The sequence below is a fragment of the Dermacentor silvarum genome, chromosome 3 (assembly GCF_013339745.2).
Source record: "Dermacentor silvarum isolate Dsil-2018 chromosome 3, BIME_Dsil_1.4, whole genome shotgun sequence".
Lineage (NCBI taxonomy): Eukaryota > Metazoa > Arthropoda > Arachnida > Ixodida > Ixodidae > Dermacentor > Dermacentor silvarum.
This window is the reverse complement of record NC_051156.1, coordinates 47,214,656-47,231,183: the sequence shown is the minus strand read 5'-3', so window position 1 is coordinate 47,231,183 and position 16,528 is coordinate 47,214,656. Positions and strand designations below refer to the sequence as shown.

Here is a 16,528-nt window from a genome sequence, read left to right as displayed (position 1 = left end):
ACAAGAGTTTATGGCGAACATAAACGATAGGTCATAACATGCGTGTCATATAAGTCATCAAACAGCCTCCTGAAATGACAATGGCTCAGCGGAAAAAACATTAGCGCCCAAAAACCACTGAAATGGGTTCGGACGTGGGTATTAAGTGAAGGAAACACTAAAGGGATGATCGTAGAAGTCATAGTCATTACCATAACGCAGCAAAAATAGCAATCACTCAGCGAAAAAAAGTGGTAATCAACATCCACTACAATGCTTGCCGAGCTGCTTTTCATGGCTTGGTCGACCACGCGTCTCCCCCGTTGCCCTCAGACGCGCCGCTCCTGTCGGACTCTGTAGTGTCCGCCTGGCTATCGTCTCCCACGATGTGCGAGGCTACGTCCACCGCCGTGGTCTCAACAGCAAGTGGCTCCTACTGGAAGCTGCTTTCTAGTTCGGTGGATACCACGTCGTTTCCGCCGTCCGACGCGGCCAGCGTTCTCGCAGACATTGCCACTCGCTCTCCGTCTTCATCGCCCAATAAAATTTCACTGTGGTCGCTGGCTCCGCCGCGACTAGCGATGCGAGCACAGGATCTTCAGCAGTCAGCTTGCTCGTGCCCGAAAGCCATGCATTCTGTGCAGTTTGAGGCTCTGCAGTCACGGCGAATATTCCTGTCGTATGTCATCTCACGCAGATGAGTGCACGACCAGGAAAAACAACTAGCACGTTCCCTCCTCCCACTCATTTCTGATGCGAATGCGCTTGAGGCTAACTCGACGAATCAGCGTATTCAAAGTCAGCAGCCTTGCACATCTCGTTGCGCAATTCTTTGACCTCTCCGAATTCGATGAAGGCTCGGCTTACAGCGTCGTTCGTGACGTACACGCACCTCCTGGTTTTCGGTATCAATCACTAAACACGTACGGTCCTCAACAGTGATGTGGCCTGCACGAAGTCTGCACGTCTTCGATTCACAAGTTTATCAACCAGAATGTTGCACTCACCTGCTGTATCACATTTGCGTCCTTTAAGGGGACACTGAACAAAACTTTTGCAGTCGAGATTTTTAGCCTAAATGAGAGCTGTGGTACCGGAATTGGTCACCACAACCTTGTTTCCAGGCAGAAACAAGCGAAAAATAATGAATTCATTGCATTTTTTTTTTGCAAAATACCGCATCGAGTGGCCGCACCGCGAACTAGACGAAGTGATCTTTCTGTGACGTTATCTGCAGCAGATACCCGTGTGCGAACCATCACCCGCGTCTGTCGACCGGCATGGACGGCGCCGACCGGCAACGAACGATGTCTCAACTGCGCAGTTGCTCGGGATCGGATACTTGTTTTCGCAAGCGCAGCTGGTGCCCAAGTCTTCTATATCGGCGTTTATGTTGTGTGCTGATTGTGATGTGATGTGAATATAATCAGTGAAGCACCTGGCACACGCCACAGAATGCTTCTACGCTGCTGCGCTCAAGGGTGTGGAAAAGTATCGTCGGGCGAGACAATCCGTGTCATACCTTTACGGCAGAGTCGAAGCTTCGAAGGCTTCCCATCGCAACCAACATGTGTACCGTCAAAGCGTGACTTTCTGTGCTCCGAACACTTCGAGGACACTGACTATCAGACGAGTCCTGCTTTGCTGCAGAACTGTGGCATGTCGGCGAAAGGGTGCTGTGGCATCGTGGTATAAGGGTTCTTCGATACTTTTAAATGCGTAAGCATTACCCAACGAGAAAGCTTTCCGATCGTCTGTCCGTCCTTCGTGTAAGACGATCGCTCTCAAGATAGAGCCAGCAGCGATATTTTCGCCAGCTGTGGAAGAAGACGACGACGAAAGTGCGAGCAGTGGCACGACCGCGACTCTGTGGCCACGTGACGTGTGAAATCGGGCACGGACTAAGCGTAGCTTTAGTAATCCAGAACGGTGGAGCAGCCATGGCTTCGGATCGGAACGTCATCAGCTCACCTGGCACCACCACCTGCAGTAGTTTTCTTGCCTCTTCAGTTCGTGTCCCTGAAGCGCTGTCACATTTACCGTAATCGCGCTAAGACGACCGCAGCAGCTGAGCAGTGCTAGGATAGCCACCAGTATTGAGTGTGAGCACTCAACACCACGTCGTTGCTACGAAATACTTACGCATCATTAGTAGGACCTCCTACCTGAAAAGGTCTTACGTAAATATAAATGCGAAGCATTTTTTGGCGAACATTTGCTACTCTGACAGTATCTATCTATCTATCTAGCCGCCTACATCTTTGTGCTGTCATGGTCGTTGCGTTAACTTGGTATGTACAAAAGTTGGCATACTATGACAAGAGTATATGACGAACATAAATAATATGTCATGACATAAATGTCATGACATGCGTGTCATGTAGGTCATGAAACAGCTGCCTACGTCTTGGTGCTCTCATGATCATTTCGTTAAGTTAGCAGGTACCAAAATTGGCATAGCATGACAGGAGTATATGACGAACATAAGTGATAGGTCATGACATAAATGTCATGACATGCGTGTCATGTAGGTCATGACAATGACGCAGTGAAAAAGATTAACACTCAAAAACCATTGAAATGGGTTCGGACCTACTTAGTGAAGGAAACACTCAAGGATGGCGGTATAAGTCATTGTCATGACCATGACTGAGCAAAAATGCCAATGACTCAACGAAAAAAGATTACCACTCAGAAGCCACTGAAATGGGTTCAGAAAAAGCCACCGCTTGGCCTTGGAATACAATTTCGTAATCATTTTTTTAATACAGGTCCCGTAAAACCGCGGAGATACTTTCTCGGCTCCTGTGAGTAGCGGCGCATTCAGTCAATGACGCAAAGTAGACAATCTCAGGAAAGCAACACTTTTTACTGCCGTTTTTATGATGTTTTTTTTATACAGCAGTGAGGAGAATATATCCTAAATTCGTTAAACGCAGGTGAATTTTTTTCTATCATTTTGAAGCTGTCATTTATTGCTTGTTAACTTTTTTTAACATCTTGCTCAAAAGTTTAGGTGAGGCGTATCCGCTGGCGAGTGTCTTTATTTGATAGTAATTAAAATGCGCCATAGATTCAAGAAACGAGCTGTTGCCTGCACCCTTTTCTGAGAGATTATTCTCTATGTCCGCACAGTAAAACCCAGCAATATTCCGGAGCCAATACATCGAATAAAAGAGGATATTGGCATCCTCGAAAGAAACATCTAGAAGCGCTCTGGTGGACAAACTACTAAATCAATGTTGGTGCGGTCGGCGTTTCTCCGGACACGGTGCCATAAAGCAAAAGCTCCAAACAGGACTCCGGCCGCTAAGCTTACGGCTCCCAGTGTTTGGTAAAAGCCATCGTATGACCCTCTCGCATCACGGAAGGAACCTGCGTGAAAGTTAATGAAGAAATTGCTAAGTAACGGACGCAATGTTTGAAAAGAAACAAACTATCATTTGTGCCACAATGAACAGGGGCCGAATTCATAAAGCCTTTCGATCGTAAGTGCTACTTGCCACTGGCCAGCCACCTTCGCTAATGATATGTCCAACACCACCACGATTGGCTGACACCTGCTTTTACGAACAGTTTTAACGTAAGAACGTTTTTTTTTTTTGTGAATGCAGCCCCAGATTCGCATTCGCGGCATTTATGACACTTTGCATCGGCTGTAATAGATTGCCTGAGTATATCACTTTGAACAGTTTATTATACTGACCATCAGTACGGTTGAATAACAGCAATATCAATACCAGGAATCTGGGACATCGCCGAACAGCGCCTCTAGCGGCCGCCTCTGAAAACATGCGCATTTTCTATGGGAGAGCGTCGTTTTTCCCAAATAACTAATCATAGAAGCCATCTTTCAAAATATTACCGTGGAAATAGGCTCTAGGAGCTTAGCCCGACATCTCATGCAAGCGATACCATTACTTACGACAGAAAACCCGTTCCAAATTGCGGGCGAAGTTCGAAGTATGGGAGTCTATGGAAAAAGCCAAATTTTGGAGGCTTTTTTGGCCAGTAAAAAGCAATTTGCGATGAGCCTATTGCATCGATCGACGTATTATTGGGGATTTATCAACTTCAATGACTCGGCTTTCAGCTATTTGCAGCAGCAACTCTTGAAATGGCAAAAAAGTCGTTCCAAAATCGCTGTTTTCATAACAAGGTCGCAGAATTTATTGTGGTACGTATATAAACCTAGTTTTTGCCTCCGGCAGCACTCAAACCGATAGCCGAGCGTTCTACGCGACCGCCGATTAGGATCGCTGATACCACGATTGGCAGTTTGCAGGTTCGAAGCCAGTGGCGCCGCTATTTTTTTTTTATCACTTTGTCGCTGCTTAGTTTGGCCGTTTCCCGCCAGATGGCATATTCTGAAACGCAGGTCATTTAGTTGCGGTTCTTGTTTCGTTTCTTTCTACTGTACCAACGTCTTCCTAAAAAAAAAATAGCTGGCTGGTTTCGTGAACATGCGAACGTGCTTCCAAACTTCTTTTGCACTTTAGGTGTAATAAGCCCACTGTAGGTGACAATAAACCCAACTTTGTTTCTTCAAAGTTGATTTCTTTCTTAAGGCAAGCATTTATGAAGACATTACTAAGAAATATTTTTGCCTATTCAGCTATGTCATGGAAAGGCGTGTTTGTGCGACTTTTGTTCAGCCTGAAACGTACCACAAAAATAAATAGCTTCCCGTGAGTGCAATTAAAAGACGCAGAAGTAGAAAACTTGGCTGCAGCCCCAGACGTAGTATTCTTAGAAAGGAATACAGAAGGTATTTGACTGAGTATATTTGCATTATATCAAAGCAGAATTTTTGCGTACCGGATCTTCGGTGCAAATGAAGGCTGTCCGAATTATTTCACAAGCTTTTTTGCTTAGTACAAACGAATACCTCGAAACATAAACATTCTATCCTCAATATGCAGCGCACGTATCTTATCATTTGAACCATTCCCGTATACCTTCACGAAATTCCCGAAATACTAAAGGTCTTCCTATTCTTTTACCACGACGTACGCAGAGGAGTATTGGAAATAATGCGAAAAGACACCGGGGCGTGTTAATGTAGTTTGTCGTGTAAAAATAGAGAACTATTCCAATCACAGACCACACCCTTTTTGAGTTATGCCCACAAAGCGTTGCAAGAAGACATTTTTTTCGGCTAGAATCACCAAAGTTACTATGGCATTCTGCTGTTCTGTTCTTAACTCTATTGCTGAATCAGATCGCAGCACCATGATATAATTACTGGTACAATTCTTCAGTAATTCTGTAAGAATTTTCTTCTACGCTAAATTTAACGTGTTTGGACAATTGAAGAAACATGAGAAAGGACCGTGAGGCTTGCAGAAATGTTGCCTTATTAGAATCGTTTATCACCCATATCGGTACAGTGGTATTGTCATGATCACTCCAGCGTCCACGGACACCATTTATCACTTTACTGCCTCTAAAAAAAATAAAAAAGTGTCGTTCCTTGTGCGTGAGTAGCACAATCGCAGCTGATCCTTTCATATGGGCCCACTAAACTACACCTTCCCTTTTCTGCCATGGTGCCACAAGAGATGTCAATTTAACCCTTGAATTTCTCCCTCTCAGTTTGCTAGAAAGTATAGGGACGTACAAAAGACGAACAGGCGAAGTTTTGAAGTAGTCCTGAGATTTTAGTAAAATTTCATAGGCAATGTTATTATCCTTTATTTGTTTACATATTTATTACACCTGATTGGTGATAAAAATGACGTTCTACATAATAGTTCAGTTCTTCTACTTAATAAGTCATGTCTGAGTCTGCTGTCCTGAAAATTAACCAGGTGTAAGCACTGCATGACATTGGCTGGAAGGCCATTCATTAAAAAAAATTGTGTGCAGAATAAAGAAAATGCAGGTGTTCAATCGCACAGTCGCCGCCAAAAGTTTACGCGGCCGAGGTTCTGCGAATAAGTTCATTTTCAACGCAGCTACCCCGCAGCCAGTAAAACTATGCAAAACTTTTGTTTTGTTTACTCTAGACCGGTATACGCTGTAAATCTGAATACTACGATGCGTGACTAAGGCGTAGAAATATAAATATTTTTTCACCTTCCGGGGTACGAAAGCTTGTGACGCTGACTATACGATCTGAAGGCGAGGTTGCTTTTTAGCTTATTGGTGATGACAAGCGCCGACCTCTTGGTGATGGGATATTGGAGCGTAGAATTGTAGAACTTGTGCAAGCTCAGGCGACTTCACGACGCAAACCTATCGATAGAAGCTCAGAAGGAGGAATAAACATTTATTGTAGAGCCAGCACGTTATGATGGCCGGGCCTAAGCCTCCCATGAGGGGACGTCGAGGGCTTGCCTCGCCGCCGCCTCACGGGCGTGCTGGGTCGCCCAGGTTTGGTCGTCGAGGGCGGAGCTCCGCAGAGCCTCACGCAACCTCGACGAGGGGGTCGTGGTGTTAATGTATGTGTACAGTGCTGGGCACTCCCACAGCACATGCGGAAGCGTACCCGAGTGAGTGCCACAGCACCGGCAGTTGGGTGTACTGTAGACTTCAGGGAATATAAGGTGGAGGCGGGCGAGTGAAGGGTACGTATTTGTTTGTAGCAGACGCAGGGTGGTAGCCTGCGCCCAGCTGAATTTGGGGTGAGGTGGGGGGAAAGATCGGCACAGCATGCGTTTAGTTTATTAACACTGATGACAGTTGAATAGTCAGAGTAAATGAATGTTACTGTCTAATTCTGGACAGACTCGAGTGTAATGCATACGTTCTAGATCACTGTAGGTTCCATACTAATTCCATACTACGCATTCCTATTCGAATTTTGGCCTGTCTTAAGCCTACCGAGTCTGAAGTAATCAAATTAGGTAGGAAATTGCTTCTTGGGATGTAGCCGAGGCCATGGTAGATGTGATTAGTAATGCGCTATATGTGAGTAGGCTGAATGGGATTATTACATGAAGTGCGCCAACGTACCTACGTAAAGCCATGGTGGAAATTATGGAGCCCTTTATTGTAAATATATTGAAGTCATCTGAGAGTGTCTCTGGTAAAAAGTTATAAGTTTATTAATATGAGGACTGATTAGCCTTCTGTTAAGCTGTTCGGAAAAATGCCATGTACAAAGTGCTATTGTGGTTAAAATTACAACGTTATCAGCGCTTCCAAAAGAAAGTGACTGTACAAGTCCATTTTTCTCTGGTGTTCATGTCACCTAGGTACCACCGCCTGACCCAAAACCTTTGTGTTTTAAAATCTGCCCCGATGACGTAAGTTACGTTGCAGAAAAAGATAAATACCCTTTCTAAAGAATGAACCATAACAGCTTCCCGACAAAGCGCAGTACGTTGCCGCAAGTCGTCATTTGTGATAACGATAAAAGCGACAGCCCGTCGTTAAAAATGACTTGTCACTCACCGGTTTTTTTTTTGCTCAAGGATGCGAGTAACCCGTACAAGGGTAATCCCTCCCTTCGCATGATGCTTGCGACCTTTCTGGTTCTGGACAAGCGCGTTTTTAGTGTATATTTCAGGCGCTTGGCATCGAAAAGCTTAAACCTTTAAACAGCGAAAGGCTGTCACAGTCGCTTCGGTAGCTGCACGGAAAGCGCGGACAATCAGTCTACTTTCAGCACACGCGCTCTCAACCAAGACATATTTGCGAGAAAGGGGCTCCTATATTACCCATAGAGAGAAATGTATCCACAAATTACACCTCATTATCCCGATCTGTTTATGAGCCGCACTCTGGGCCCGTATTCCGTATTATGACAAAAAATATAGTTTGTGCAGTGTCAGTAGCCTAAACATAAAACAGGAAATTGAAGTCATCACATCAACTATCATATATCATAAATTGAAAGAAATAAAACTGAAACTGTACTTCATATTACTCGCACTGCAAACTTTTATGCATGTGATTCATTTCAATTTCCTATCTGTGCCAGGGTAGAAATATGCTGTTCAGTTGGTAAACACAGATTATTTTGCAAAATTTGCTAAGACTTTTTGCCTCCAACATATGTTCCTATTGGTCATGCACATTTCTATCTATCAAATATATGGTGAAACATCACAAAGTCGAATTGTGAATCATTTAAAAGTTAAACTGGCTTCTCCACATAGAGGAAATGCCGTAGGAATTTGAGAATGTAATAATACACAATCATTTGGTTGCATAAACTTCCTGGCTATAGGCATGTAATGAAAAGCTCAAATGTATTACACGGCTTTGTCTTTTCGCAGCAATTTCATTCACTGCATTTATAAAGCAATGTACGTTTTTTTTTTTGTTATTTTAGCACGCGAGTCCAAAAACACCATAGCAACTTATTTACCAAAGCGATATAAGTTTCAAAAGCTTGTTAATTAGGTTGTCATTTGAGCAAATAAAACGAGAGACTTTCATGCACAGACAAAATAAGCGGCTAATAGGAACAACTGACTAGTTATTTCAGAAGAATAACTGAGTTTAGCTACGTAGTGTTAAACTATGTAGTTTTAAATAATGCGCATATTTTATACATCACCGGATAGGGGTCATTGGAGGTTGCTGGGCGAGGCCTTCGTCCTGCCATGGACATAAATATAGTCTGATGATGATGATGAAAGACTGCCGGAGGTGACCACCTCTCATCCAAGAAATATTTTTTAGAGTTTAATAATTTATTTATTTGCGCCGTCAACACTCGAAGGCATTACGGAAGGAAGTGGGTTGAGCAGGCTAAACAAATAATGCAATGATTAAAAAGTAACTTTCTAATCATATAATTTTAGCTGGTGGTACGTGGAAAAAAGTTCAGTGCGCACGACGAAGGCAGAGAGAGAGAGAGAGAAAGGTAAAGGAAAGACAGGGAGGTTAACCAGAGGTTATCTCCGGTTGGCTACCCTGTACCGGGGGAGGGGTAAAGGGATGCGAAAGCAGCTTTACAATTATACCATATTACCTGACCTTACAAAGAATTTAAAAGGAACATAGTAAGTAATTAACAAATTCAGATTACACAACGTACGGTAGTTGATGTTGCATGAAACTTGCGTTTATTTGTACTCTTTATGATTTCTTTGGGGAGGCGATACCATTCAAGGGCTGTGTGAGGCCAGAAAGAGCTGAAGGAAGTTAATGTGACTAAATCTTATACGTATTTTGTACAGCTGATCAAAACGATGCCATATATATGGTGACGGAGATACAGTCGCACGCAGATATATCAAGCGAACTTATAACGAATTATTCTGTATATCGAACAGCTGTAAAATCCCCTTGAAAATTCCATGCAAATGTATCGGGCTGGTGCACGCGTATAAAGAACGCTCGTTCACCAGCACATTCGATATATCGAACGCGGCGCCACGCAGAAGACCTCATAGTGCACTCCTTTGTACACTCTGAGGTGTTCTGGCACCTGGAGGTGGAGAAGAGATAGTGCAGTCAGTTGAGCCCCGTCAGGCTGTTCAGCTAGCCCTCATGCTACCTCGGACGTCAACATTCCTTCTATCCGATTTTGGAGGCGTCGTAGTGTGGGTTGAGTGCCGATTCACGAGTTTATTTTCCGCAAGCGATGGCCGCTAAAAGTGTAAAGAAAGAATCAGCTTGGAGTTTTCAATGAAGTTGAAAGTGGACCAGCATTTTTTTTTGCGGGTAAATAAAGTGTGCTTGCTTTTTTCCCCCATGTTGCGTGCAGTAAGTTAGCGGCTCTCAGATGCACTAACCGGTAAGCCACCGCTTACCTGAGGGCCTATTATTTTATATACCGAATTATCTATATAACGAACTTCTTGTGATCCCCTTCAGATTCGATATATCCGGGTTCGACTGTATCAGTTTACGGGTTACAAATTCAACTTTAGCTTTATTTGGGGTTAGAGTAGCTATTCGATCATACGCTGAACATATAAAACGAGTGGAGTAAATTTGAGTTGTAATGAGGTAATAAATACAATGGAATTTCACACATTAGATGTATACTCAAATTTTGTTCCTATTAGTGTTTTCTATAGTAACATGAGAGAGGATGGTGGCATTATAAGTGTACACGAGCCAATAACCCAACGTTCGATCCGCAGTGTTACTAATGTCGATATGCCAGGTAAGGTTAGCGGTAATAGGTTGACCAGGTAAGATTAGCGGTACTATGAACACGTGAATACATTCATGAATATACAGGCTGTAACTCCGTGTTGTTAAGTAAGTAATACCCGTGTCACACGGGCGTTTGGAAGGCCTTCCAACCGATAGTCAGTTTACTCAAAGGTCAAATTCGAGCTGCTACACGTGCGGTTTCGAAGGCCGCCGAGTCAATAGTGTATCGAGTCAACGGAGCACCCTACAACTCTATTGAAATCTGGATGGCCTTTGAGCAACGGAAGCGGAAACAGCGCGAACATGCCGTCTCGTTCACAGTGTGCTCGTACTCACGGTTAGAAAGAACAAATCCAACCAAAATGCTCTAAAAATACGTGTTATTAATTATTCAATAAACTATTTTCGCCACTTCATATGTGCGAACTGCACATACTCTCGACAACAGCGACGTGCTTGTGTTCATTCCTTCCTCCATGTTGTCTAGTACACTCTCCCTCTTCTCCATGTGTTGCCGGATTCCGTCATATCACCGCCATTTCGCAACATAAAATAAATTATAGCGTTTTAAGTGGTTTTAATGTTCTTTAACTTTTGGTTACATGAAAACGAAAATAAAGATCCGCAGCGCCACAAAATTTTGCGAGAAACGCCTGAACCACTCAACGGCCTTTCAAAAGTGCCGTGTAGCAGCGCGACAACTCCTTCGAGTCGATAGAGTTGTGGCGTTTCGAAGGCCGTCGACTGGAAGGCCTTCCAAATGTACCCGTGTGACACAGGTATAAGTCGAAGAGTTGTTTTGAATGGGAGTTGCTCAGATGATGTTGCTGCTACGTCTGGTGTGCCGCAAGGCTCCGTGTTGGGGCCGATTCCTTTCCACTTTTTTAATGCGAAAGCATTATATGCCCCATTACGCGAAAACCCGTAGTTGTAGTCGGTGGCGTGACCGAATGACGCTACCAAAAATGGCCGATGGCAAAGAGTAAAAACGCGTAAAAAATGCTCGAACTGATGACAAATTTAGCAGGCAGGTTCATGTAAACAAAGTAAACTAATCCCTTTGAAAAGAAAAATAGGTAAATTTTTATCTGGGCGGGAATCGAAACCGGCCCTGCGGGGCGCGGAGGAGACCCGACTTTGTCCCCTACGACCGGATAAACTCATCCTAGCCAACTCATCCTAGCTCGACTCGCAACTCCCGCTCCACCGCTACTCCGAATTCCGTCGCTGCCGAAAATGTATGCAGCCATCTACGCCTCAAGCTCTGGCGAGGAGCCGGCCCCGGCCGCCCCAACTCTCTGCCCTACGCCACCCCAAGCTACCCATCAACGATCATAAAATCATCCTCCGTCCCCGTGGCTGCCTCAACCTTCGGACCGTGAACGGCGTTGCTCTTCGCGATGTGATTCTGCAAGCAGCCCGCCTCGGACACCAAGAGGCCAAGTCAGACACCGTAATCATCAACACCCTCCAACACGTCATCCTCATCAACACTCCCGACCCACAACGCCGACACCACTACCTCGAACAAGACTTTTCGAACAAGACTGGGTGCCCAAGCACATCTACTACTCCTCTGTACTATATAGGTGCTACATCTGAAACAGCCTGAAACCGTAGCCATCTCCTGAAACAGCCCTCCAACCGTACCAAGCCTATGGCCTGATCCCACTCCTGGACTGGACTCAGGCAACCCCAAGTTCCAGTCCCCCCAAAACCACCTGCAGAGGAACCCGGCCGCCACACCAGTGAGGTGAGCTTGGCAGACGTAGTCTACCAGGACTCCGCCAACACCCTCTAGAAAATGTTGCATGTCCGCGCACAGCTCGCCTCCCTCCACAACACCAACCAACGCCTTCAGTCGCAGCTGCATGCCTTCCTGCAGGTCCTCGCCCCTACTATAGTGCCTAGAATATACTTATATTCTAGGCACTATACCCCTACCCCGGCGACAATGATCTCGGCCACTCATAAACTCCCTCCTCTACTACCTTCTCCTCCTACTCGCGAACAGCCGGCCAAGAAGAGGGCAGCAACTCCCACTACCTCCTCGGCCACACCAACATCGGCCGCGGCAACCCCGGCCCTATCCCCACAATTCGAACAACTCGTGGAGGCCAAAATTCAGGCCGTGGTGCAGACGGCCATCCAAGCCTTCACCCAACAATTCTCCAACCTCACTATCCGTCTAGACGAATTTGCTCGCCAAATTGCCGAGCGATTTAAGGAGCAAGATGCCCTCCACGCGACAGCCTGTGCTGCCGCGCGGCCTAAAAAGAAGGCCAAGCTCCACACCCTCTCCACTTCTCCGCTGCAAACTAGACCCTTTAGCTGTGGCACCAAATGTGTATTTATATAAAAACGTTGCGAGGCGAGAAGGTGGTAAAGATTTCCAACGCTGCTCGACGAGTTTCTCGTTCTGATCTCGTCGAAAACCTCCGAGCCGCCCCCAGAGGCCCTGGCAACAATCACCAACGCCGCGCACGTTCGGTGCGAACGCGGGCAAAACGGCGACGGCGTCGACAACAGTTCTGCGCGTTTCGGGTGCTGCTGCATCTCCAAGTTTATACAGCTGATAAAACTACTATCCTTACTCCGTATAGCTCTCTACTAAGTTGCCATCGCCATTGGTGATTCGCCTTTCGGGTGTCTCCTTGCCTGACCCCTTGTATTTATGTCCAATTGAACGCCGCGGAGCGCTCCTTCGGGTTACGAACTCGTGGGCAAGCGAGTGCGTTCAGACGTTTAGCGCGTTTTCATTTGGCCTCGCCGAAGCGCCGTTAGAACGCAGGGGTGAACTTGCACGGAGGCGGAACGTGCGGAAAAAACATTTCACCAAAGCAGCGTTGTACACGTTCCTCCATAAAACAGGAACGAAAGCTCGTTCCTCGTTCCTTCACAATCTTGGAACGAGTTCCCGTTGCAAGATACTTTAAGGCGAATGGAACGCGTTCCAGTTACATTTCTAACATTGTAACGTGTCGTTACATTAACGTTACCTTTGATTTTTTGAAATTAAAATGTGGTGTCGGATGATCTTGCGACGAAATAAGTGTGCAATTTAAATCTCACATCAAACTAAGTATATTATAAGAATTTGAACATTGCCGATGGCACATTATCTGGAGATAAAAAGAATCCAAAGCAACGCTCCTAGACGAATTTTTTTCAAGCAGCACCGGACATACTCCAGACATGTTTAACTGCCACTTTGGTGCTCGTCTATTACAAGTGCAACACATACGGCGCTTTCCACTTCGGTCTTCAAATGCGCAGTCAGGATACTGCGCTTCAGATCTGCAAATAGAAAGTTACTCGCATGCACCAATAGCCTCCTGAGACCCGGACACAACAACGGGACATAATCGCTCTTCACGGTAGTTTTTATTGCCTACTGTTATGTCATGAACTTGAAAAACAATTTTTTTTAAATTTCAATAGTGTAGCACCACTGTAGGATGACGTGACAGCGGCCGTACGAGCCGTGCCGTCGTCCCTACTCAAAATGGCGAAGGTGGTGAGCCGAGCGCCGGCTGCGACGACCAGAGTGGCTAGCTTCTAGAACGACACTGGGCGTGCCGAGCTTGCGCCTCGAGCACGCGCTGTGCTTCTTAATTTTTTCACTTCTTTGACAGCCGGCGCTAAGGCACCGGCTGAGAGCGCCGACCAAAGGGCCCCGCGTTGCGGCGTTGGTGGGCGCTATAATACCACGGAAAGATGCCAAAAGCTGCGCCTCCATGTACGTGAAAAAATGACTATCTCCATCATCTCCTCATGTAAGCTGTGGTAAAAACTGCATTTCATTGTTTGAACGCTGAGATGAAGATGGAACTACGTGTAGTACATTGCCATATTGCTGCCGCGTCCGGTATTTTCACGAAATCTCGGTGACTTCGACATACGCCTCGAAGTCTTTCGGCCGTGTGGGACGACACAGAGGTCTAGACCAAATTATTGTCAAATTTCTCGAAAGCGGATGACAAGAATATGAGTAAACCACTTCTTCACAGTAGTTACACATGCACCGTTCTTCACACCCAGAGTGAATATTTTGCGTAATCACTTCCGAGTGAATTTCGAAAAAAAAAAGTGGAAGGCAATGTGCAATGTATTGTACAAGGGGTCTCAGGAGGATATAATTGAATGTCTGCACAAGAAACCGCATCGAAAGGAACAATACTTAGACGTTTAATGAATGCTGATCCAATATTGCAGTATGAGCGGAAAAAGAAATGTCCAGAATAGATGTTCTTAATTTAGTAAAGACCCTTGTTTGAACTCGGCAAGAGTTACATCTCGATGTTAGTGTCCGACAGGCCGCCATGGCGGAAAGAAACTACAGAAGGGAGCGTCACGTGGCAATCTTGAAGCCTAGTCATTAAAAAAATATAATGCAGAACTCGCGAAAAAAAAAGCACCATAGTCACGTGACAGACAAGCGGTAGTTCTTTGCGCCTTGCATGATGTGCTGCATACGTGCATGCGTTGGTGCGCCTGTTTAGTGCCATGGAACGTTTACAGAAGGAACGCCGTTCCCTCTGCCGTCCCTTTGTAAAAAAAAACACCGCATATCCACGGGGTGAATGATGATGAGTGGGCGAAGCTCCGGAGGGAATCATCGGTAAACCGTGAATCTTCCGTGTAATTCGCCCAGTCTCGCCGCACTAAATCGAACGATTGACTTCCACCAATGACACGCGCCATATGTGACGTCATTCCTATTTTATAACAGCGCCCTTCATTATAATTGCACCATCTCCCGCTTAAGGGGACGCTAGCACAAACGCGTTAGAAACGTGCAGTACTCTAAGGGGAAGAGGCCACAGCGTCTTACGCAGCCGTTTACACATGCCGGAACGTGCACCGCGTTTGCCGACGCCATCAGCGTTTATGAATACGGGGGTAAGGCGGAGGCCCACAGCGTCTTACACCAGCTTCTTGCACGGGCCGTAACGCGCTAGCAAAAACGCGTTAGAAACGCGCAGTCTTTCGTTAATGTTGGGTCAATGCCTCCTTTAGAAGATGCCTGCCGCGTGAGCCGAGAAGCTGGTTCCTGCCCCTCTCCTCTTTCCTCTCCTCCACCGGGGTCGGCTGCGAGCGCTAGCTGCGGCGGCCGCTCCAAACCTGAACCACGACACCCTGCCTCCGAGATTACAGCGGCGTCTGTTGCAATCCCGGAGGCAGGACCCGCGGTCTCTCGTCAAGTCATTGGTCGAGCGCGTCCCAGCCTTGTAATCGTCACTTCCTCTGCAACAGGAAGTAGGGTCGGCATCGAGCGCCGTCTCTCCGCGACCACCCTGAACTACGGGAACCTCCGCTCCAATGGGAAAGCGAGCGACGCGGCAGGCATCTAGTAAAGGAGGCATTGGTTGGGTATTTATTGCCATCGGGGTGCGTCTATCCATGTGCGCTTCGTGGCGTAGTGGTTAGCGCCACGCGTTCAGAAGCGAGGGGTCCCTGGTTCGATTCCGCTACGGCCACAACTCTCGGAATTTTTTTTTCTCATAAAAGTAGACGTGGCTACCTACTACGACGACTACGACGACTACTACTACAGAGGAGGGACAGACCCACACCCTAAGGAGCTTCGCCCCTAATAACGAGTTACCGTTACAGTTCCACCGAGCCTTAAAGGAATGGTGGCATTCCTCCGTTCCTCCCAAAAGGAACTAGTTCCTGGAACGCGCCGTTCCGTACAAAACGCACCAAAGGGAATATATCGCTTTCGCATAGCCACACGTAAGCAACTTGAAATGTCTCTGCCGAATTTCTTTTTTTTTCACAGCGAAGCTGTTTAAGCCAGCCGTAAGTTGTGGTGCGTATCAAGAAACTACCAAAAAAAGAAATTAATAAACTTTCTTGCAGAGGTGGGTTTCGAGGCCGCGTACCTCCGATCCCAAAGCGAGCGTCGGAACCCATAGGCTATACAGCCACGCTGCCAGAACATGCATTTATGCTAACCATATGATTGCGTTCGAGCGTCGTCGTATTCCTCCACAGCTGGCGCGTTTGTACGCTCGTGCTCTGCAAGGTGAAGAGGTTTTGCGTGCTATGAGAGCGAGAGAGAGAGACGCATTCACGGAGCGGGTCTCCTGGAACGCGGTGTCGGTGTTGCAAGCTGCGCTGTGCAACGCGCAGTGTCGGCCGTAAGTCCGAGACACGCGAAAGGAAATTATCGTCTACATGAGTAATAAGATGAAAAGTTCGCGCGCACTTCCGGAAAATGCTGGGCTACGATCATACAGCTTCGCTGTTTCAAGCGTTGCGCGGCCGAGTGCAAGGTTTTTTATTAGCAATATGTGTGATATTATTGAACCGGGATACAATTTTTGTGGATGATTGTGTACTGTGTGCAAGGGCATCTAATGAGTCATTGTTTTATTGGCGGCCGACTTGAAGCGCGTATAAAAATGGTGTGTCACTAATAGCATGACCCTAAACATAAATAATTATGTAGACATTAGCTTCACTACAAAATGTTACAAAA

General features: G+C 46.2%; 1 protein-coding gene across 1 annotated transcript in view; it reads right to left on the bottom strand.

Annotated features, from left to right (window-relative positions):
• Nucleotides 1-2,931: 2,931 nt before the first annotated feature.
• Nucleotides 2,932-16,528, bottom strand: part of LOC125943774 (uncharacterized) — a 598,059-nt gene continuing 584,462 nt past the window's right edge. The window contains exon 5 of the mRNA XM_049663277.1: nucleotides 2,932-3,354. Within this exon, the coding sequence (XP_049519234.1) occupies nucleotides 3,185-3,354 (170 nt within the window). The 3' untranslated portion in view covers nucleotides 2,932-3,184. The remainder of the gene's footprint in view (nucleotides 3,355-16,528) is intronic.